The sequence below is a fragment of the Bradysia coprophila genome, unplaced genomic scaffold (genome assembly GCF_014529535.1).
Source record: "Bradysia coprophila strain Holo2 unplaced genomic scaffold, BU_Bcop_v1 contig_561, whole genome shotgun sequence".
NCBI lineage: Eukaryota > Metazoa > Arthropoda > Insecta > Diptera > Sciaridae > Bradysia > Bradysia coprophila.
Genome location: NW_023503807.1, coordinates 2,080,082 through 2,105,829, shown reverse-complemented (window position 1 = coordinate 2,105,829; position 25,748 = coordinate 2,080,082). Strand labels below are relative to the sequence as shown.

Here is a 25,748-nt window from a genome sequence, read left to right as displayed (position 1 = left end):
TTCAGAACAGTTCTGAATCTAGTTTATAAATACAAGTTTTCGCAAAACTCAAACAAAAATATTCCGAGTAATAAGAGTGGTATGTATGGTGGTGGTATACAACACTTACCGCTAACGAAACATATATATGGGTAATTCCATGGTTAGTTGCGTTACAAATTTCGTTAACTGTGAGTCATAAAGTTAATTGTGCTGGCTATGTTTTGCGGTAACAAATCAGTCTATAAATTTTCTAATACTCAGGAGACACAGTGCTTTCATACCAACAAGAGTTAGAATTTTTAGCCTGCGAAGTCTGACTTGTGTGATCGCAAAAGTCGGCGGTTAGTTGCGTTACCCGTTTGTGACTTTTCGAAATATTTTCACCAAATAAAAACTGATTTCGGTAAACTTTTTTTCCCCTAGAAGCTATAGTCAAGACGCGCAGTTTAAGCCCAATATGAGGTTGGTAACCCAAAATTTGGGGGAGATATGTCTAAAAAAGTGATATTTTTCGGAGGTCATAAATAGCCAGAAATATTTTTTTTCACAATTGGTGGTTGTTACCCCACAGAAAATGTTGTTTCGGCTCAAAACCGTTTAAAAAAATGGTTACAAAATTTTTCGAGATAATCTCGACGAGTTAAAATTCGAGGATGACTTTTATCACCACTGGGAAGCTGTTGTCACCTACTTTACTCACCCAACTAACCTGATTGACTCAAAGTTATTTTTCTCGTGAAGTCATATGCTGCAGCTTTCGAATGACACCGATCTTCAGTTTTTATTTGAAAAAATGTAATTTCGGCAACGTTTGGGTCGAAGTGATTTTACCTTACTTCGAAGGAGAATGAACCAAAAGTCTTCAAAAAATTTAATTTCGTGTCATTTGAAGCAATTGTGGAATTATATGGTCCGCATCTACAGGAAAACAAATTTACAAAAATCATTTGAGATTTATTGAGAATATCTCGGAATGTCGAATACAAACAAACACTTTTTGGTCATGTCTCCCCGAGACCTCAATTTACAATAACCTCATATTGGTGTCAAACTACGCGTCTTGTCAATAGCTTTCAGCAAAAAAAAAGTTTAGTGAAATCGGTTCAGATTTCGTGAAATAAACTAGAATTTTCAAAAAATTTCTGAAAAAAAGCATACACTTTTATGGTGGTATCTCCCCGAGATTTTCGGCCACCGACCTAATATGGAGCTTAAACGACGCGTCTGGTCAACAGCTTTCAAGGAAAAAAAAAGTTTGCCGAAATCGCATTTCAATTGGTGAAAATATTTCGAACAGTCACAAATTAGCTGGAATTACCCATATATAGAGACATGTTGAGTATCGCGCTATACACAATCATTATTCAATATATTCGTTTATATAGTCAAGAACTTGGGTGACAAAGACTAGAAAGACCGCTGACGATCTTTGACAAATTTTAATTGCATAACTGGTCTTTTAGCGACAGATGGAACGATTACATTATAAATTGGAAAATTGATGATAATTTCTCAACGGTTTTGGAATTTTTTTCGGGTCAAGGTCATGGTCAAATTCCCTCAGCTAATATCGAATGTCTGCGGTAATTAATCTTTTGCTACCTTTTCTATAAAAATAATTCAATGAAACTACCCTGTAGACATAACCTTTACGACCTCTACTACTTTAGTAAATAAACTCGATTTTTAATAAATTAAAAACAAAACAAAAACTTCTCACATAAAATGCGGTCACTTTTAGAAGAATTTAAAGCAATTTATTAGCAGTCGTTCTATGCGTGCGTATAAGATTGATATATCTATTACCACATCTATAGATTTTTTATCTGAAATTTTGCAAATAAATTCAATTTCTTTTCGGCTGTGAGTCAAGCTAAATAACGAACTGAGCCACGAATTACGATCATTGAAGTAGATCATACCTCACAAAATGATTGAATAATGTAAGAAAAAAAAGGCACCACATATTCAGTAGCGAACTGACAGTCGGTCGATGACGAAGCAGACAGAACGGAGGGTGATATTATAGGCAACCAGCCGGTCTATACACTCTATTGTTAAGTTTTCCTTTTCATTCGTTTTTTTTTTGCAATATATATCCGTGCTGCAGAGCCATCAGAAGGCTTCGGACTTAGTCGCGTATAACTATTACATTAGTGTAAAACATCAGCACACCAAAAAAATAATAATTTTTTTTTTTGCTTCGACACAACAAATGGATTTTCTGTTTAATTCGTGGATTCATCTGTGTATGATATTCAAAGCAAAGTCAATAATTTGTGATGTTCATGCGACAATAAGAATTTGTGTTAGAAATTAATTTCATATCAAATGCGGTTGTGCTTACTAATTAATTAAAAAAAAGAGAGAAAAAAAATTTATTTCTTGTGAATTTCGTCAGACTTCAATCCTTGAATCTGTGCATTTTGTGAATCGAAATCTGTGAGTTGCATATATTTTCAGTTGGTGTAGGTAAGTTTATGTGAGAAAGTCGGCCAGAGAAGCCTTCTCTGTGTGTATGTATACCTCTCCCATATAATATATCCTTTTTATTCAAACATTAAAACCTTGAAATAATTTCTGACAGTTTTACGTGTGATGTGTTTTAAAGTAGGCCATTAATTGAGGAGTTTTCTTTCTTTTTGTTAAAGGGTTGATGAAGGTGTGACACAATAAATATTTTTGTATTTTAAAATACTGTGCTGAAGGCAATATCGCTGTCGGTGGTTTTTTAGAAAGTGATTTAATTTAGCGAAAAAGAAAACAAAAGTTGCACACAAGAAAAACGTTGCACATTTATACTGCAACGAAAAGTAATATCAGGATATGCATGAAGGAGTGCTAACACTAATATATTCCTTTCCAGTCGTTTATGGTAAAACGTAAGAGTTTAAAAATTGCAGAACCTTCCTTAATAATCGCAGTGTTGGGACAAATAAAAGCAAACGAAATCAATGATTTAGCAGCACATTGAACAAGCTCTAAAAAAATGGTTTTCTATCAAAATGCCCAGAGAAAATCCTGCACGTTGCCTGTTAACTTGACAGACCTAAAAGGGTGTGATTTCGGTGCAATCATGTCAGACCTCAAACAGACGTAATCGATGCATTAAATTTTTCTTTCTTCTTTTTTTTCTTAAACATTCGATTGAACATTTTTCTCATATTGGATCAGCCTCGGAATACAAATCGTGCATTGTAGTTTTAAAATTTTCAAGTTTCAGTCATGCGCCCCAAAAACTTCGAGCTCCTTTAAATGTATATAGAACGGCGTTACAACACTACGTCTGTGTATAAATATACACAGTGTTGTTGGTGGAGCATCCTTTACTGCATAATAATATGATCAAAATTGACATAATTGTTTGGCCGGACTGTGTGCCAGTTTAATCTCACTCGTGATTGCTATCACACGAACATTTTCATTATCGAACTTAAAAATGAAAAAAAAGGGTAAACAGTAACCAGTACCGGACTGGCTCGAAAAAGCCCATCGGGGGCTCCATGCAACTCAATTTAAAAAGGCCCACAAATTAAAAATTCTCACACAAAAATCCAAAAGGCCCATCGGGAATTCCCCGAATTCACCATATGGCCAGTCCGGGCCTGACAGTAACATTGCTGAAGACTGTCCCCCATTCAGGGTCTATAATTCCAACAATGCAATCAAATGCAATGGAATCAGTACCGTCGCCTAGACTCTTATGTCAGCGGTTTTGGTTTGTGCTTCAAAGACCAATGAAATATTTATATGACAAGTAGCTCACTGCATTATGCCACTCAGCATCATAATGTGCAAAATTTGCAAACTTTACATGTATCTAGTCAACGCACTTCAAGCATGAGTGGTACTATAAATAGAGTACTGAAACTGGACAGTGTATCGAATCACTTTTAGCACTGAAAAAAAATTATGAAAAATTTTCATACGAAATAGTACTCCATTTGACAGCTGTCATTAGAAGCACTTTTGCTTGAAATGCGTTGCTTTATTGCATAAATCGTTGTTCACGGCCTCGTGTCTTAATTACAAATCTAGAGCCTAATAAAGTACTTTGCACCTCGATTGCATAAATAACCATTACGTTGACTGTTGACTTTCGGTTTTACCTCGGTCATTCAACATACACTTTTCCGAAATTCCTGGAATTGATTTTTTTTCATTGTGCCTTGTGAACTTCAAATAATATTCTCAGACGCGACACATTTTTAGCCATTAGAATTGTCGTGCGAAGCATAATTTTGGCTATATGGACAAATTCTAACATGCATTTAGTTGTATAAATGGTAGTTTAAGTACAAGTAATGCCATAACTTACAATAATGAATACACGAGCGGTTACATGATTCTTTGAAGAAAAATGTGTGCAGAACTGCAGTACAGAAACTCATCTGCACACATTTTTCTTAGAAGAATCATGTAACGGCGCATTCATGCAGTGTACATAAATAGTTATTTGAATAGGAAAAATTTCGCTCGAGTTTGAATTTACTATTTCCTCAAAAAGGTGAACACAACGTTTTCTCCACGTCATACAATTTTTGAAAACATAAACAAACTTAAAGTTCAATTGAGAAAAGTTCTATTTTCTCTCTTCGGGAGAGAAAGTGCTGCAATTTTCTCACTCGAAATGTCATTCGACCAATCGTCAAGAAAGCACAACTTTCTCATGGTCTATTGTGGGGAGAAAATAAGGCAGAACACAACGCGCGAATGTAAATGATATTTCGAAAAAATATAAATTTTCAACTAGCTTTCCTTCGAACTTCGAAAATCGAAAGCCTTTGTTGTGAAAATCGTTGGAAATAGAATCACTACGCTCGGCCACAAACAAAACAAACAAATATCCACAAACGATCGAATGGTAATAATATAAATCACACACTCGTTCAAATGATTGTCTAAATTTTGTTGTCACTCTCTTTCTTGAAATATAATTTACCTGACTTTCGGTTTACTTGGCAGGCCAGCGGGTGATTCACCTATAACACGAGGAAATTAGTGAGTCACATAGCAGCAGGGCATATTTTAAGGAAATTTAAATTAAGGTAACTGATTGAAAGTTGACCTAGTGGAAAAGTGATCTTAAGTTGTCCGTGTAAATTTGTATGGAGAAAAATTATCGGTCAACTCAACATTCAATAAATCGTGATATGTCCTATGACTTTTGTATAGATAGGACAACTCACGATTCAATGTGTTTAAATGTGAAACAGGACCACTCACGATTCATATAGGTCAACTCTGCATTTTTATTAATTCATTAACTTTGTTAGACGAAATCGGCAATAATTAATAAAATTTATATTAATTAAGTAAACAAAAGATAAATCTTTAAAATAAAAGTGGTTCCATGTAACATAGTTCCAAAATCGCTAGAAATTCAAGTTCAAAGTTGAGATTCGTCAAATTAGGTCAACTTTCAATCAGTTACCCTACTAAAAATGGATTTGGGAATTTGTATTAATTTTGAATTCCATAAAAAAAAAGTTCTTTATAGAAGAGCACACGTACGTACAGACTGTAGAACTGTCCTACAATTTACCATACTTCATAGCTCCCTTATGACACACAGTGTGACATTTCAATTTTCAAAAATACTTCCATGTCTCTACGACTTTCAGGCATGCCTTCACTCCTGACCTTTTCACACCTCCAAGTGACAGCAAGTCAAAAACAATATTCGTGCGTATGAAAAAAAAAATCAACCGAGCCTACACCTGTGTTAGTGGTCGAATCTTTCTACATTAAATAACCAAATAGACATTTTTGAGAGCCTTAGAGAGTTACGATTTCCCACGATGGAAATGATTTCTTACGTAGTTTCGATTTGGATGTCAGATTTCACTCGAGAGGAGCATGTTAGCGAAATGTGTAAAACGATATTCTATTCTACTCAGCAGATCGTGCTTAGCTGTTGTCTTGTACTATCTAATTATAACACACCGACATCTGTGCAAATAAAATGCATTAACACACATACGAAATAATACGGAGACATAACAGTCGATGAAAGACCGTCGTATTTTTAATGAATCGTTTTTTTTCCCGTCTAAATTCAAGCTCTCAATGAAACCTAACATGCAAATTAAATTGATTCAAACTGTATTAAGTGATTCACTTACGATTGATTTATTATTTAAATTTCGCCAAACGAAATTCGCTCTTGTCTGAACATTTTATTAGAGAAAGATGTGTGAGCAATGCTTAGCTTTTTACTTTGTTTGTTTGTTTGCAATGTAGAAGTCCCACATTGGTCATAGTTTTTCTTTTATTTCCTAGTTACTATGTCATGGTAATTTTTACATGATTCGGATGATCAATGTTAGGTAATTTTAGAAATTTCCTCGTGAAGATCTTGCCTCTGCTTAAACAGGCAAAATTATCTTAACAAGAATAGACCGGCTGAAGCCTGGTGAGGTATTTTTTCATTTTTTTTTTTCAATTTCTGTTTACTACTAGCTTGGTACTCATTCAAGTACCACTTTGGTATTCAACTACCAAATTTTGGAATTATAAATAGGCAAGCGAGCCGATTAATTTCATCAGTCGGTGTGCAGCTCTCAAACAGTAAACATCTACAACATCCGTATTAGTCAACTACCATGTTGGTAGTCAACTACCACTTTGGTAGTCAGTCAACTACCACTTTGGTAGTCAGTCAACTACCACTTTGGTAGTCAGTCAACTACCACTTTGGTAGTCAGTCAACTACCACTTTGGTAGTCAGTCAACTACCACTTTGGTAGTCAGTCAACTACCACTTTGGTAGTCAGTCAACTACCACTTTGGTAGTCAGTCAACTACCACTTTGGTAGTCAACTACCACTTTGGTTGCCAACTACCAAATACTCGATTTATAAATAGACCAGCAGACCGAATAATTTCATCAGTCGGTGTGCATCTCTCGAGTAAGAAACATCTTTACTGCTAAATATTTTGCGGGTCCAACTACCAACAACTACCAAACTTTCAAATTGCAATGTCTGCTATGAGTGATTGGTTACCAGATAACAAATAATAATTGATTTGCCTGGTGTTGGTTTGCTCATAGTAGCATTGCATTTTTAACTTTTATCAATCACATTTTATTTGTGACACAGACGGACGGACGGACAGACGGACGGACAGACGGACGGACGGACGGACAGACGGACGGACGGACAGACGGACGGACGGACGGACAGACGGACGGACGGACAGATGAAGTGCCCACAATAGGTCTTTTTTTCCTATGGAAAAAAGACCTAAAAATCGATTGTCTCGAACAGATCATTGCTACTAGCATTAATATAGAAAATGTTTGGAGGCTGTTGGTATCAGAATTGACTTTTGTACGTCTGACAAATGAGTTCTAGGAACAGTGTGTATAAAAACACAAATAACTTTATCATAGGGCACTTCGCGAAACTGTCAGATTCTGGGACAGTTGATTTATTTTCAAGAAAATCTAAACTTGACGAAACTTTCTATTTTTGTCAAGTTTGATTTTTCTTATAAAAAAGTCGATCTGGACGTCTTTTTACCCAATTTGTGCGAATGGATTGAGTTTTTTTTTAACCAAAAAAGAGGTTTACAATTTCATTAATGTTTTCCTTTTATTTTTGACAAAAGTCTCTTATATGACAAGGGATAAAGAGACGTTCAAATTAGAGTTTTCGGGTGTGTTTTGTTGATCTGAGGCGTAGCCGAGGTCAATAAACACAGGAAAATTCTAATTTATGTCTATTTATCCCGAGTTATGTAATGGATTTTACATGACTTGGGATAAAAAGATGAAAAGAAGAGTTTTCGAGTGAACTTTGTGGATTCGAGGCGCAGCCGAGTTCAATAAAACGAAAACAAGACTTCTGACCTTTTAAGAGTGATATCGCCAAATATTCAGGTGATTTTTTTAAACTTTGGGAACAAGCGGTCTCCGATTTTAATGAGTGATAGCTCGTTAGATTCGTCTTTCAATTCTAGGAAACACGTACCGAAAACACTTTTTCGACAATAACTCAAGAAAACATTTTTTTAAATTTTTGTAATGTTGCAGGAATGTTTGCCTTGGAAAGACCTACAGTTAGAGTATGCGCACCGCTTGGTGCGAGTAGATCCACGAGAGTTATGACTAAAAACGTAGTTTTTCCAACACTTCTGTGGGTTTGCAGCACAAAAGTACCGGGTTCATTTATATGTGGAACGATAGTGGGTGAGGCCAGCTACAACACCCCATACTCAGTTTCGTGGAACATCGAAGCTGCAGAGAAGGCGGACTCTCCGAACATTCACTACATTTTTAGTCATAACTCTCGTGGGTCTACTCGCTCCAAGCGGTGCGTATACTCTGCATGTAGATCTTTCCAAGGCCGACATTCGTACAACATTACAACCATTTAAAATCATTTTTTCTTGAGTTATTGTCGAAAAACTGTTTTCGGTACCCTCTGACATGTCTTCACTTTTGAACGCTTTTCACAGAAAACAATTTTTTTTTTAGAAAAAGTGAAAGATACGTGTTTCCTAGAATTGAAAGACGAATCCAACGAGCTATCACTCATTAAAATTGGAGACCGCTTGTTCCCCAATCACCTGAAGATTTGGCGATATCACTCTTAATGCCGATTTATGTAATGGATTTTACATGCTGAGGTCGTCGAAAGTAGTGCTTGATAGAAAAGTACGGTTTTCGGCCCCGACATATGAAAAAGATTTTTTTTTCTTTTTATTAATTTTGAACGTAGAAATTGATATGAAATACACATTTGGTTTAGTATAAGCCTTACATCTTTCTAATAATTTCCATTTGTGTTTAAGAGGTTTACCTTTAATCTCAAAGTTTGTTTTTTAAATGGATATTTACATGCAGCATGAGGACCTGAATCTTGGAAAACAATGTTATTTTATGATGTCACATTTGAATTTGGAAATTGCGTAACAAAAACCAGGTATATCTGAGAAATCTAAAAAAAAATATTTTTCTTTACTAAAATAGTCAGCAATTTACCTTTTTTTTATAAATTTCTTGTGACAGTCAAACTGGATTGTGAAATGTCACACTGCTCCTGCTCAGATGCACGAGCCAGTGCATTTGACCCGCTGTGAGTGTTATAGTTGCTGTTGTGACGTTGTTATTTAGTGAAACCGTTTTAAAAACGTTTTTTTCATTTTCATTTCAAATAATTCAATGTTACACCCACACACACACACACACAACTGTACACTTAAAAGTCCTTCCACTTCCTTACTTTATACATACAAAATTGTATGGCTTCCCACAGAAAACAAATGGAGATGACTAGCCTTTTGTGAAAGTATAAATCCACATTTGCCAATCATTTTATTCGAATTCATCAATTGCTTGAAACACTCAAGAAAAACCATATTTTTAGACGTGATTTTTCTATTACCCTCCCATTCTTCGTCGCATAGCTTTTTCAGTTATAAAATTCGTTACTCTTTAAATCAGATTCAGGACCACTGATTTGTTCTGAGCATGTACAATTCGACAATTTTCATTCGATTGATAAAATATCGATGATATCGTTGGCAGATTCTGTCAATCGAATGCTTTATCGCACGGCAGAGTAAAATAAACCAGGCAGGAGCGGTTCATTTTCGAAACGTCAAATAAGGGACCTAAAACGCTGGATGAAAATGAACTCAAATGAACACTGACATAAATTGAAAAATTTTATCCGCCAAAAGTATGGTGCTACTAGATTATTCAGGTCCCTAGTCAAACCAGCGCTCCTGCCTGGTTAACTTTACTCTGTCGTGTTTATCGATAAACATCGACTGATAATCGGTAAATATAGACTGATAACACGATTATCGATACAAAAGTCAATTATTTGGAAATTTTATCTTATCTGATGGGTGATACTTTTCAGTGAACATGCGCAGTTCCTGCACTCAAAGAATTACTAAGTAGTGGTAGAGGGTTTTCAAATCACAAAACATTACTTATAGTATAGTTTCCACTTAAAAAGAGCACTCCGTCAACATGACAGTTGTAAAATAGAACAAAAGAACTGTCAATTTTTTACTCCGTTTACGTGACAGTTCCTTTGTTCTATTTTACAACTGTCATGTAAACGGAGGCTAAACGGAGTGCTCTTTTTAAGTGGAAAATATACTTAAGTCAAATTAGTTAGACCATTTTGACAAGTTGTTTTTAATCGACGTAAAACGTTAGTCGAAGCAAAAAACTGTTCTACGGAATGCTCTAGAGGTGTGCGGGCCGATGTTTTTTTGAAGCCCGTCCGGCCCGATGCCCGGTCCAAAATTCATTTTTAAAGCCCGGCCCGAACTGGCCGACGTATTTATATAAAAAAAAAAAAAAAAAAAAAAAAATTATAGCCCGTCCGGCCTAAAACGTTAGTCGAAGCAAAAAACTGTTCTACGGAATGCTCTAGAGGTGTGCGGGCCGATGTTTTTTTGAAGCCCGTCCGGCCCGACGCCCGGTCCAAAATTCATTTTTAAAGCCCGGCCCGAACTGGCCGACGTATTTATATAAAAAAAAAAAATTATAGCCCGTCCGGCCTAAGCCCGATCGGACCGGATAAAAACTCGGACGGGCCGACATTTTCGGGCGGCCCGAAAGCAAATTTCATATAAAAAAGTGCGCGAAACTTTGAAAATCGGGCAAAAAATTTGGTTTTTTTAGGTCCGGTCCAAGCTCGGCCCGACAGATTTGAAGCCCGCCCGGCACAGGCCCGCACATCTCTAGAATGCTCCGAAATGCATCGATTTTTTTCTAAGCTCGTTCGTCTCAACATTGAAAGGTAGAGGCGCCCTTAAAAACGGTCGAAATGGCGAATTGTCGATATTGACAACATTTTGCTTAGAATAATGTTCTTTTTCGAAATAGTTGTACCAGGGCCTATTTTTAGGAATTTAATTCCAAAAAATTCCATAAAATTCCTAAATTCTTTCTCGAAATAGTCCAAGACCTGTTTTTAGAAATTTAATTTCTAAAAATTCCCCTGAATTTTTAGGACTTGAATTCCGAAAAAATAGACTGTGAGTGATACTCCATTCTCGTTTAATCGAATTTAAATGAAATCAAATATCTTTGACTGTTTCTGTTTTCTTGAGAATTCCGCATTTATGCTGACTATTGCATTATTCTCGTCTAAATCCTAATGATATTCACTATAATTGAATTGACATCCACATCATCCATGAACTATATTTTAGAAACGTAAAAACAAAACAGTTAATCTGGTCTATAATTATTTCGTACTTAAAATATTGTTTGTAAAAATAGCCGAACACTCTTTCCATAAATGATATAATCATAAGAGTCATCATCCATGAATGAAACCACAATAATTTCAATTCGTTTATCATGCAATCATTTTCGACTATTATAAGCGTTGTATTGAAGCCTGCCGTTGATTTCAGAATAATTGTAAAAGATTCTGACACATGTCAGACCTGATACTGAGAAATTCGTTTATATTTTAATGGCCGATGGCATTTCTAGCTTATCAGTTCGTGGAATCATTCGGATGAAATCGCTTACAAATTTATAGCAAAGACATCTAACAGACAAGCTCACAAATTTCGATGTTGTAGGCACAACATTAGTTTGATTGATATTTAAATACCGAAATCATATTCAGTTTTTTCTATTTAACAATTTTTTTTAGCCCCGTACGAAGTACGAAGGGGCTTATAGGATTACGATGCCGTGTGTAATTGATGGAATTCGAAGCAGACGGTAAGGGCAAAGTGTTTGCCTATGTTCATAGATAACGAATCAGCAATAAAAATTTTGTCTGTCCGTCTGTCCGTCTGTCCGTCTGTCCGTCTGTCCGTCTGTCCGTCTGTCCGTCTGTCCGTCTGTCCGTCTGTCCGTCTGTCACGTCGATATCTTGAGTAAATCAAATCCGATTTCAAAAAAAAAAATTTTCCCTGAAAGGTAGTTGAAATAGTGAGGCTAAGTTCGAAGATGGGCGATTTTGGGTCGACCCCTCCAGAGCTGGGGCCCCATAAGTGCTTTAACGTTTTCCAAAGATTTCTCTGGCCATTTAAAGGCTACACTTGTAAGTGATACATCAAATGAAAGGTATTTACAATACCTATCCACAAAAAAAAAGTTTATGGAAATTGGATGACCGACTCGTGAGTTAGACCCCTTGGTGTGAACTAGGTACAGGGCGGCAATCCGTTTTTGCTTGTAGGTTAGTCAAATTTGAACGGATTTAGATGGATTTTGATTTATTAGGTAGGTATTGACCGTACCAATCAGGGAAAAAAAAGTTTATGAAATTCGGTTTACCGGAGCGTGAGCTAGGTCTCTTGGAGTGAGCTTATATGTGGCTACTCGGCCGTACAGTGAAGGTGGTGTTTTTTGTTAATATCTCGAGTAAAATTTAACCGAATTTCATGAATTTTTTTTTGTTTGAAAGGTACTAACGAATGTAAAGCAGCCGTTGTACTTTCCACCTCCTAACAAAATGGCCGTCGGCCGCCATTTTGGATTTTTGTAAAATCAATACAAATAGGTGAAAATGATAATTCCAAAATCACAGATCAGTGGGAAGTGTAGTTTGTGTTACTTTTGAAAGGAACGTCGTACGGGGCTTCGTAATTGCGCTATGCGCAATTTTTAAGACGTACACATTGCATAAGAATTTTACGACGTTTACGGGCGCAATAGGCTTACGGTAAGAGTAGGGCGACGGACGAAGTAGGGTCACGTGCGCAATAGATGTACGGGTTTGTACGGGGCTCAGTCGCAGCAAACGCTCCGACTGTTCTGACGGCTCGTTTTGTCGTGAAATTACCACAAAAAAATCTGCAGTAGATTCTTGATAACATTTTTATTGTCATTTATAGTATGGGTAAAGGCGTCGAAATGTTTGAACTTAAACTGTGTACAACGAATCGTAGTTGTTACCTACAACCTCTTGTTTCTCTACACTCTGATGAAATGCATAGTATTCACGGATGGCGAAAACCACTTAAATTTAACTGATCTGTCGGTCAGCTGTTAAAAATTCATTAATGAATAAAAAACATCAAGAGTAGGTAAGTTAGCGGATTAGTTAAAATTAACTGGTCAGAAATCACTCTCTGACGACACTCATATAATACAGACCATTTTTTTAAATCTACCTTGTGGTATGTGTAAATACAGTGTTAAAAGAGCGTACAGACGAGAAAAATGACCAGTTGCGTCAAAAATTATATGTAAAAGTCCAGTTAACTAGGAACAAACCAGTTAATTTAACTGAGCTCGATGGGTGAACACTCTTTTTGAAATTCTCTTTTAACACTATAATGGAGTGTTTCATTTGAGAGAGAGACCCGTTTGCTGCTGCAGATGTAGCTGTCAAAATCAAATATTTTTTGAAACCGAAAAGTTCTGTTTTTTGTCAAATGTTTTGATTATTTCTTCAAATTGGTCTTTTTACGTCTTTTTAGTCACACACAAAAATGAGAATTTTATCAAATTCAAAAACGCCCGCGTGTGCGAATTTAAACTGGTCCGTTTTCTATAGTAGAACACTATATAAGGCAAGTGCGCATAACAGTAAATCTCTCTCTCTCTCTCTCTCTCTTCCGTATAACAAATACTATCATATGATTGGCTCAAATTCTCTCACGTAAGACAAATGGCGTTGTTTCATTGGGTTGACAAATGTAGACAAATTTTGAGTTAACTGCTCTTCGGTATTCTCTCGCTCTAATCACAGTAGTCTCTAGTTGCAAAACTGGCATATTATACCACTAGGAAACACAGGAACATTGGTTAAGGGACAACTCGGCATAAAAATGAAGAGCCACGTTGATACTGTAGAATGTACAAATTTAACATTGCTACCCCTAACTACATTCGTTTTTATATCGATTTCGACATCGAATATGAACTTTATCTATTCCCTGTATAATTTTCTTCTCTTTTTTTCCAATTTTTTTTTTATTTTTGACATTGATATCGGTCAATAACGGTACGAATATTAATAAAACAATTTTGACCGATATACAAAACACCAAAGAAAAAAAAATTGAATTGTTCATTGACCGTTAATGCTGCTACCAAAAATGTTATACAAATACAGCAATCCTAAAAAAAACTGAAAATCATTGTGTTCAAATAACATATTGTTATGTAACGCTCTCGGTTCCAATTCTGAGACATTGAGTGTGGCCACTATTTCCGAAAATCATCTCTTCACGGTACAGGATATGAGAGCCATTTAGGGGAAATGGTCAGAATATTTGAAACACACGGTCAGGTCAGACCGAGAAACTCAGGAGAATCGCTGCAGACAAGAAACTAAATAAACTAATAGTGGCATGCCAAGACAGAATCAATTAATGATGACTCACTTCAAACCTAAGCCTGGCCACTATAAGCACGGCAAGAGCAAAGACAAAATGCAACGAAAATCAGCTCAGAAATTGAGTTTTTTTTTACTTAAACAACTCATGTAATTCTAGAAAGTCCTTTAAGTATTCAGATACATATCTGCATTGCCGCGAAAATCCGGGCTCAAAAAAAAAGGAAATCGTCCACCGAAGAAAATCGCGAAAACGGAGAACATGTTTTCCATACCCACGTGCCAATATATATACGTACACCACTTGTATTATGGTCTTTATCGTTTAAATAATACAAATTCTCTACTTTATGTAATACGGAAAATGATATGCGAACCGTTAAAAAACTGAACGATTTGGTGTTTGTATTGTTTTAATGAATTTTATATACTATTCGAATTTGACTATCTGATTTCAATTCGAGGCAAGGTTCGAGGTCAACTGTTATACGGCTGAATTGTTTCTGCTAATATCTCGTATACTATTTATTAGCGAAATTTGTTTCAATCGAATTATTACTTCAGAATCCTTTCGGACACGGTTGGAGAACTTTCGTTCAGTCGTGTAGTGTATTACATTCATTATTCAATGTAACATGATTATTGAATGTATCCGATGTTTGTGTGATGCGAAATTTGACTGTTATCGCTTTCGCACACCCTCCATCTCCTTATATATCAATTGCTTGAGCTAGCAGAAGTTACCATGGCTTCAGCATGAAAAGTATACATGCAAGTAGATGCTTTCAATTGTATGATTTGTGGAATTGATCCGATGACCCATTTGACCTTGACTCATGTGGCAGGTCCGAGTCAAAAGTTTGGGAACAGGTACTTACTATAAGAAAAAAGGTTGTTTTTTTTACAGCATATAAATACCGCTTAATTTCACATTTTTATTTTCGAATGACACAGTTATCTACATTCATCGCATGGCTAGAAAAATGTCAATAAAATTTAATCAAATTACAATTTGTCTCATTTCATTCTAATTGTAATGAAATTAAATTTCTTCATTCACAATATATTTATAGCGCAGCAACAATTCAGTATATGTCGGTTAAATACTGTAAGTGAAATAAATGGTCTGTGATAGTGATTTGTTTACAGTCACACAGGGGCCTATATTCATGGAAATATTTTCGCGATTTTTTTAACGATTTTATTACGATTTTCGAATCACATAGATTGCGAAAGTTCGGGAAAATTGACTGAAAACACATTGTCTTTAATATAATAGTAGATTATAGGCGCAAAGTTTTCAGTGTCTTAGCCGAAGGCAAGGTGCCATAATTGCTCTTGTGTAAATCAGTCATTTATATGGTCTCTTCTGTATTTTGCTTTTACGTGTTAACTCTGGAAATTATATCCTGAACCTGCCAGTTCTATGGCAGTTGCGGTATCAATGTAAAGCTAGGTTAACCCTCTATCAGATCATCCACTGATCTAAACATAAACATTTGCCAGGTGCGAGATGTCACCTTTTAAAGTTCATAAAAATTTCCGGTCCTTTTCAGAAACATTATTTTTGTTATTTTCGAACAATGGTACGGGACATATGTGACAGTTAGGATCAAAAGTCGGTCTATTCCATCAAAGTGACGTCTTAAACGTCAAACCAAATTTTTTATGCAAAATAGTTACGAACTCGCCTATTTTTCCTGAATTCTTTCAGTGAAAGAGACTTATAGAAAAATAAACGATTTTGTAATTATTTGGCTAAAAATTTTTGGTTTGACGTTTAAAACGTCACTTTGACCGATGGAATAGACCGACTTTTGATACCAACTGTCACAATATAAGATATAATTCTGCTTGTCCCGTCTTTACTGGACAATACCTATCCAATGAACCCTCACATTTGTATGTTCATAACCTGTAGCGACAGTAAATTACGAACAAAAAACATCATTTTTTGACGTTCGGTGGAAGTTTACTGGCCAATAAAAGAATATTAAAATCAAACGACTGCGGTTTTAGACTATTGGGGCCAAGGGCTATCTGGGCATGTAAACGAAGCGTCGCTTAAAAATAGCTCCGCGGAACCTGATCCAATTTCAAAAAAATCCCTCTATATTTTGTGTACAAAAATATCGGTTTGTACAAAACTGATTTTTGTGTAAAAAAAATCGTTTACCCCTCGTTAGGTACAAGAGTGGAATGTCGAATTTAACTTTTACCAATTAATTAAAATTTGCTGCCAAAAGCATCAAAAATACTGCCAGAGAAAATGCATGCCACTTTTCAAATTCACTTCTTCCGAATTCGTTTATTTAAAAAAAAAAAAAAAAAAAACAAAAAAAAATCGCATTCAATTGCATTTGTGAAATTAAGCTGGGTGTTGGTGGAAGCAATTAATATAAATTTATTGAGTAACTATTGAGTAGTCTGTCCGATTGATTTATATACTCTAGAATATATGTGACAGTTGGGATCAAAAGTCGGTCTATTCCATCTGTCAAAGTGACGTTTTAAACGTCAAACCAAAAATGTTTAGCCAAATAATTACAAAATCGTTTATTTTTCTATAAGTCTCTTTCACTGAAAGAATTGAGGAAAAATAGGCGAGTTCGTAACTATTTTGCATAAAAAATTTGGTTTGACGTTTAAGACGTCACTTTGATGGAATAGACCGACTTTTGATCCTAACTGTCACATATCAATAATAAGGATGAATGCTTACAATATCTTTGATTAGTTGCACGTGCAATAGACTGCCGTGCGTAAGGTTTTTTCTAAAATATATAAATCACTCGGAAAGACGACTCAATTTTGTATTAATTATTTCCACCATCACCTGGATTGATGTCACGAATGCAGCAATTTCGTTTTTTTTTTAAATAAATTCATTGTTCTGTAAATACGAAAAATTGAAAAAGTAGAACTAAAGTTTTGATACAGTCCAGTCAATCAACCCAATTAATCGAAATAATCGGAATAATTTTTGCATTCACATTAACTAATTTCCTGAATACCTAATTATAGCGCCATGGTTACTAAATTATGGAACAGTTGCTTTCACGGATTATCCTCTCAACAAGTGTATCGTCACAATTTCTACCTTTGTCAAGTAAGTAATTGAACCCCCCCGCTGCGTTCGTTAATCTAATATCATTTTGATTACTTAATTAATTACACTGAGTGACATTTAAGACTGTGGGACTTTCTATAAATACCGTTTCGTGTGAAATACATCGAAACATCGAGTTTATCCTCCAAGGGTTTACACTCAAATTACTGCTACACTAGCTTTATTTCGATAAAACATACCATCCCAAAAATTTGCCTGATCTGCATTTGAAAAATCATAATGGGACGTTCTTCCTGCTTCTTCGATTTGATTAAAATTCGCTATATTTGTTCATCGGTTAAAGGGTGGCATATCGAGCTCTGCCCGACAACACATAAAAACCCTAGTGCAAAAGAGATGCAAAATTTTGAGCATAAACTCTTCGACTGATAATTGGAAAAGAGGGATTCTTTTGGGTGTTAGGGAATCTCGCGCCGCGTCATTCACAATAACTCACAAAGTGACATATTCCTTATACAAAATGTGTCAAAATGTGAATTATTGTGAATGACGCGGCGCGAGATTCCTAGCAACCTTCTTTTGAATTTCGACTGACCGAAATCGGCGCTATTTTTTCCGGGACTTTTTTATACATGCCTAGTTTAACCTTGGTGCCTAGGCCCCAAAACAAGTCTCAGATATTTCTGATCTTCCATACCTGGCTGGTTGTAAGTGACCAAAAGTCGAAAAATGGGGTTTCGTAGTCCGTATTTCATTTCCTTAAAGTGGCGAGGACACGGGCGTGTATGTGTTCGTTGGAAAGCTGACGTCGAGTACTCCCGGGGCAAATATTACCTTCAAAAAATTTGATGATAAACGGCCGAAAATATAACCACCGAAAAATTTATCAGAATCGATGTAACCTTGGTGAATTTTGATGAGTGTTGTGACCTCACTAAAGCAATTATTTGATTAAATTATCACTTATTATGAATGTGGAGGACCTAAGTTTTACAGCGATACGTCTATTTAGTAGTTTGCCGGAGTGAAACACACAGTTTTTATCTGTTCGTAGTCACGTGCCAAACTACTAAATATGGGCATCGGTGTAAAGCTGAGGTTCTCCACATTCATAATAAGTAATAATTTTATCAAATAATTGCATTGGTCAGGTCACAGCTCTCAACAAAGTTCACCGAAGTTCCCTAGATTTTGAGAAATTTTCCGGAGGTCATATTTTCGGCCGTTTATCACCAAATTTTTAGAAGGTAATATTTGCCCCGGGAGTACTAGACGTCAGCTTTCCAACGAACCCATACACGCTCGCGTCCTCGCCACCTTACGGAAATGAAATACGGACTACGTTCGACTTTTGGCCACTTACAACCAGCCAGGTATGGAAGATCAAAAATATCTGAGACTGGTTTCGGGGCCTAGACACCAAGGCCAAACTAGGTATATATAAAAAAGTCCCGGAAAAATAGCGCCGATTTCGGTCAGTCGAAATTCAAAAGAATCCCTCAAACCGATTCTTCCAAAACCTTGGAATGAAGGGGTGGAGGGAATTCTGTTTTATGATTTTAAATTTGGTGGTTAAAGGGTTGCTTTCCGTAATTGATTTCATTATTTGTTTTACTTCTTTTCTTATCAAACCACTAACATACGTTTCATTTACTTATAGTGGCAACGGGATCAAGATGTGGTAAGTAACAATTGGTTGGTTACTTTGACTTTGATTGTCTGTCATAGATTGTTGTTCTAAGATAAAACATGCAAGAATTGCAATCAAATTTGTCTCATTTTCCTTCAGGGCATCTTGTATTTAATATATCGATGGCTGTCGGCTATATTATTCCTTGCTGTACTTAGCTGCTCGTTATTGGACATCGGTAGAACGGATGAACCGAGATATGAGCACCACTATGCCAAGTGGTGGATATATCTGACGCATTGGGGATTAGTGGCCTGTGCCGTACAGGCTTGGCTAGGAGCGTGGATTGTAACGCAAGGCATGATGGTAGATAGAGATGATTATGGTATGTGGAAACTTTTTCGTTAAGGCCAGGTTAAAGCGGTTTATTATCGCAATGTTTACATGCGACGTAAGGCCCTTTAACCTGACCTTTAGCCAAACTATTACGAGCAAAAAAATGTTAATCAATTTGAATTACAAAAAGGAAACCAGCGGCAAGTTAGAAAGAGTTGGTTCCACAGGGCTTACTGGATCTTATACACCATTGCGACGGTGTATTCATTTATTATAACCATTTGTTATTGGACCGTTGTGCATAATCCAGGTAAAACAGAATTGTTGGGACAATTATGGACATGGTTTTAACGTTTCCTCAATATTTAGAAATAAATAAAATCGATGCGGTTAATCTCATGGTGCATGTGTTCAATTCCATAATTATGTTAATTGATTTAACAATTGTTGGACATCCGATTAAGCTCAGTCATGTTACCTGGACGATGGGAATTGGTTTAGTTTATTCTATTTTTACGGCAATTTATTTCCTGTCTGGCGGCACTACAAGGTAAATGTTCTTTGGATTGTGTAGATATATTGTTTGTGGACATGTGTAAAGCGCCATTACCTTTCCTTAACAATGACAAATTGTCTAATTCGTCTGAATAAAGGGTTGTGATAAAAGTTCATGGTTTGACCGTCGAAACTGATCACCAGCGCCAATGTCAACATTTTCTTTTTGATTTTTCACTTCAATGATCTATTGAAATTGACATATAGACTCAATGAACCAATTTATTCAACGTACATGCCTGATACTTCATTCATTACTACATGTCTGAAACATAAATAGTTTCACAAATTGTGTATTTACTGAGCGTCATAGACCTGAAACGTTATTCTTCTTCTTCTTAAAATGGCGAAAATCACAGCCCATTCGGTCTTGATCCAAAATCACGATGAAAAGATTCTGGGACGTCCTAGAAGCCTTGTTCTTTATGATTTTGAATCAGCATCGAAAACTGCCCATTGATAGGTTTCCGGAATCATGGCTGACACATGAAATCACTGTTTGTGAAGTACTAAGGCTCGGAATCGGTTGACTGAGGGCAAAAAACGATTCTACCTGATTTTTCGGATCAGGTTTTTGAAGAAACCTGACACGAACCTGTCAGGTCAGGTTTCAGATTGTCCTGAAATTTTCACTCAAATTATCTGGTGTGCATGTCAGATTTCATGTCATATCTGTGACAGTTGGGATCAAAAGTCGGTCTATTACATCTTTCAAAGTGACGTTTTAAACGTCAAACCAAAATTTTTCTGCCAAATAGTTAAGAAGTCGACTATTTTTCCTCAATTCTATCAGTGGAAGAGACTTATAGAAAAATAAACGATTTTGTAATTGTTTGGCTAAACATTTTTGGTTTGACGTTTAAAACGTCACTTTGACAGATGAAATAGACAGATTTTTGATCCCAACTGTCACACTGACCTAATAACTATATCCAGGTTTCAGGTAAATTCAGGTGAATCAGGTTCAGGTGAATCAGGTTCAGGTGAAAAAAGGCTCAAGTATTTTCAGTTCGGGTATCAAGTAAACATGACCTGTTTCGTGCTTTTTGAAGTAGTAAATTGACGAAGAATACAATTTAGGTCAGAAGAGTTCAAGAACCATTCCGTTGGAACCTCACTCTAGTTCGAAACGCCAGTTATTGTTTTTTGTCATTCGGTTTCAGAAAATTGAATAATTTCGCGTGATTCAAAGAATTTTAAACGAAAAAAGGTTTGGACAAAAAAGATGGGTGAGAAGTCTGATCTTCATTTGAATTAAACCCCGAATGGCTGAATTGACATTGCACAATTTGCTACAAGATTTCTGATTTTTTTTCCTGAGTCTCGAATTTTGATGCCAATTTAATTTAAATAAGCATTCGCTCCAATGGCTGTATCTTCTGGTCGATAGTAAAATAAATCTCTCGGCTCACAGATGACCGAACTACCGAAATGAAAAGATTTTTCTTTTATTTGTAGAAAAAATACGGCTTCCATTTATCCGTTGCTAGATTGGAGCAAACCGGGCAAGTCAATAGTCGTCTCGGCGGCTGGTATCCTCTTCGTATTTGTTGTGCACTTTTTAGTTTATTGTATGTATCGTTTACGAGTTTGTATATTCACGAACATTTGTGTAAGGCATCACGACGATAAAGATAAAAGCCGAATGGGCATGCCAAGGACCATATCGTCGGCGGAAAGTGGCCAAAAGGAACATTTTTTGAATTCCAATACGGTTGTAGAATTAAAAATTTAAGCAATTCCGGTTCGAATATTATTGTCAACCGACAGCAAAAATGAAATTGATATTTAAAAAACAAAAGAAATAAATATTTAAAAAAAAAAAAAATGTTAAAAACTTTTAAAAACAATATTTGGGTGATCCTAAGAAAGTATTAAAAAGAAAAATTAAATTAAAAGAAAAAGAAAATTAATTTAGGACGAATTATAACCTAACACATATATATAGTGACAAAAGAAAAATTGGATTAGACATAATTTTAGAGTGAAAAAGAAAAAAAAAACATTTCCCTAGGATATTAATGTCGGGAAATTGTAACGATGTCTCAATTTTAAAATTTAAACAATAGTTGAATTCTAGATAATTAATTTCTGACTGTAAAATTTAAAAACATTGACTTGAAAAGTGGTTTTGGAAATCCTTTTTTTTCGTAAGAAATTAGTTGCATAATTATTATGAATCTAGATGCTGCATTTACTTGTACATACGTTACTGACGAAAAGATGTGCATATTGACGAAAACATGCGTATTGACTAGCTCTCATTGAAGAGATTAAAAATTTTTAGGCCAAAAAATTATTATGTTTAGAAGCTTAGACCAATAACTCGGACGATAGTTTGCATTAGTGCTACACGATAAACATTAAAAATTGAAATATTCCGGTACTCCCCCCATACAATCCGGTACGAAAAACTGAAAAAATGTTCAAACGGATGCGGAAGTGGACTCAGCGAATTTGGTACCATTCGATCGATAATTATTAGGGCGTATCGAATTTTTAGAATTTTAAGGGCCGCGATAGCCTGTGTGCGGAAAACGTAGATCATTGAAAACTAATTCCAGGCATATGGTTGATGGATCCGAAGGTGCCCGGGAAGAAGTCCCCCCGGACGACTTTAACTTTAAAATGGTCATAACTCGGAAAGTTGAGAGTATTTCTGAAAACAATGTTCTAGCAGGATGTAGAGCGTTAAAAACTCTACAAAACTGCCAAAGAAACCGATGGTCCGAAAGGTGTGTCTGTCGAGGTTTTCTAACATCGAAAGTTCGACATTTTGGTTTTTGACTTTTATTTCCTGAGAGACAAATTATTAACTTTAGCTTTTGGCATGAGGTTGTAGAGGAGGTCGAGTACTACCAGTACACTAGGCATTGTCCCGGTCGGCGATCCATCCGAAACCACTTTTTCAACATTAATGAATGAACTTTTTAAGTGTACCCACGTCGCCCACGAAGCCAGTGCAGACACTGTAACCGGTGTTGCTGAGTCGAGGTAACCTTGGCCAGTAAGTGCACATAATATTCCATAACAGTAGCTGAACTCTTTTACAAAATATTTGGGATCTCGATGTAGCACATTATATTGACACGGTATACCACGAAGTTCAATCTTTTGTAAAAATATCGAAAAATGTGTATTTGCAACGAAATCGACTTCTTACTACTGTTCGTGGGTCAAATAACTAATTAAAACGTCTATTTGTTGTTTTTCTCACAAATTTCACTTTCTCAGATTTTGTAGTACAAAATGTGCTACACCGAATTCTTAAATATTTTGTAAAATAGTTCAGCTACTGTTATGGAATATTATGTGCACTTACTGGCCAAGGTTACCTCGACTCAGCAACACCGGTTACATTGTCTGCAATGGCTTCGTGGGCGACGTGGGTACACTTAAAAAGTCCATTCAAAAATGTTGAAAAAGTGGTTTCGGATGGATCGCCGACCGGGACAATGCCTAGTGTACTGGTAGTACTTGACCTCCTCTACAACCTCATGCCGAAAGCTAAAGTTAATAATTTGTCTCTCAGGAAATAAAAGTCAAAAACCAAAATGTCGAACTTTCGATGTTAGAAGACCTCGACAGACACACCTTTTGGACCATCGGTTTCTTTAGCAGTTTTGTAGAGTTTTTAACGCTCTACATCCTGCTAGAACATTGTTTTCAAAAATACTCTTAACTTTCCGAGTTATGACCATTTGAAAGTTAAAGTCGTCCGGTGGGACTTCTTCCCGGGCACCTTCGGATCCATCAACCATATGCCTGGACTTAGTTTTCAATGATCTACGTATCCGCACACAGGCTATCGCGACCCTTAAAATTCTCAAAATTCGATACGCCCTAGTAATTATCTCTGCTACTCGATAAACATTTAAAATTGAAAAAATCCGGTACTCCCCCCATACAATCCTATACGAAAAACTTTATGCGGTGAAAGCCGTACTTTTCGTGCACTTCTTTCGATGTCCTTAGAAAAGTAGAGTTTTCGTGTAATTATTGATCTCGAAAGCTGGTCTTTCCAACATAAAGAGTTATAATTTACAGCGAGTCCGTGCAGTTTTATAAACTTGCTATGGCTTTTCAGATCATCATCTCATTATATTGAGCATTTGTTTCAATTTCTGTTTCCGAAGTTAATATGTCCCAACATTTCTGATTGTTTTCGATTCCTTCTGTAGGCTAAAATTACTTTTCGGTTTATTTTTGGTAAATTATTGTTTCAATGATTTTACCGATTGTCTTGGGATGGTTCATAATTAAGAAGAAAAATCTTTTAACGAGATTTGGGATCTTCATCCTAAATTAGATAGGTCAAACAACATCCCACGTAAATGTCGTATTAACCACTCGATTCCACCTAAGTTTGCTTACAATTTTTGTGAAAATATGTAATCCATGCGTCTTTTTCATGCAGCGACGTCGATTCGAAATAAGTTTTTGTTTGATAAAATGTTCGTTGTATTGAGTATCGCGAGTAGAAGTGACCGGATTGATTTCTTTTAAGCCAAATTTTAAGCAACACGAAAATCTGACCTAGCTGAGTTCGAGGCAACACTTACGCGAATTTCACGTATAACTTATGCTGATGTGTCGCTGACTTTGTATGATTGGCACAAGTTTCGAATTATATTTTTACATGCTTCTGCACCGAAAAACGTTCATTTCATCAATGAAGCATTCGGTGTCTCCAGCATGTAAAATTTTTTTCCAGCACACGACCCAATTTTTCATGGAAAACTTGGATCTAGTGATGAAAAATACAACACCTGTTTAACACAACTCGGACGAAAAATGAAAAGTCACGTTTTTGCGCAGTTACTGACCTCGGCTATGCCTCGGATCAACAAACTTTACGCTAAAACTCGCCCTTTCAACTTTTCATCCTTGTGGCATGAATATCTATTTTCAGAATTCCAAATCAAATTTTCGAAAACGGTTAACGTACCTGAATGAAGTGATTTGATTGGTTGGTTTTTACTTTCACTTTTACGCAAACCGCTCACTATAATTGCGGCTACTTTGTCATTTTAGATTAGTGGCAGAGAATGCCGATGATTCTTTAATTTTAGGAATTTAAGAAAAGATTTTTTTTATAAATAAATAATCGATAAATCTACAAAGACTAAAATGGTCTACTTCCCAAATGTAATTACTTATTATGCCCAGCGTTGAACACCAGTATTATTACCATTAAAAATTTAAGTTACTTGTTGAAACAATTAGGTCTAACGTCAAAAAGTTGATTGTCAAATTTATGAATAATAATCAAAGTGCATGAGGTACATGTCATAGTAATACATTCGTATAAAACCAATCCGAACATTCCTATTCTAATTTCAATAAATTTATCAGTCAAATACCACTCTTTTTTTCTACTGTTTCCCATCCTGGTCCGTCTAGGTCGAAAGACAGCATACTACTGTTTTAACGCAAATTTTGAACATCAAAAGTTTCATCCCTTTTCTTTCAACACTGAACGTTCGTTTCTGTTGTTTTTTGTAATTTAATTTAAAAAATTAATTGTAATTTCGGCTCATTTTTTTTAAGTGTTGAAGGTCCATAGTCATTAACGAAGTCTGTGTTCGCTAATACGTTAGTTTGCGATTTCTGTTCAGTGTAAAATTTAGAATGCAACCCAGGACTCACATTGAAATATTGGCGAGTGATTGGCAAGAAATCGTGTTTTTGTTCGCAATTTTCTGGTCATAATCACCTTTCCAGTGTTAATACTACCTTCTATCGTGTGGGTGGTGCGAGCAGACATTGAAAATATTTTCATGTTTCGGCTCTCGTATTGCTCGTATTTTAAAATTAATAATAAAATGTAACATGACATTCCTAGTGGACTCCAACGAATTATTTGCTCAATTTATCGAATTTTCATTTCTCTTTT

The 25,748-nt window shown here is 35.9% G+C and overlaps 1 protein-coding gene across 5 annotated transcripts; it reads left to right on the top strand.

Moving 5' to 3' along the window:
- The first annotated feature begins 1,952 nt into the window (after nt 1-1,952).
- On the top strand, nt 1,953-21,808 carry LOC119083202 (protein rolling stone). 5 transcript variants are annotated; one of them, XM_037192864.1, is made up of 9 exons: nt 1,970-2,424; nt 8,834-8,912; nt 8,999-9,065; nt 17,286-17,370; nt 18,992-19,012; nt 19,121-19,346; nt 19,488-19,607; nt 19,667-19,847; nt 21,311-21,808. In XM_037192864.1, the coding sequence occupies exons 3-9, from the start codon at nt 9,016-9,018 to the stop codon at nt 21,585-21,587; spliced, it is 960 nt and encodes a 319-aa protein (XP_037048759.1). In that variant the 5' UTR covers nt 1,970-2,424; nt 8,834-8,912; nt 8,999-9,015; the 3' UTR covers nt 21,588-21,808. The 5 variants fall into 5 exon arrangements, with proteins under 5 accessions (XP_037048762.1, XP_037048759.1, XP_037048758.1 ...); XM_037192863.1 differs by having other exon boundaries at nt 1,970-2,454; XM_037192865.1 differs by lacking the exon at nt 1,970-2,424 and adding an exon at nt 2,624-2,644.
- Nucleotides 21,809-25,748: the final 3,940 nt, after the last annotated feature.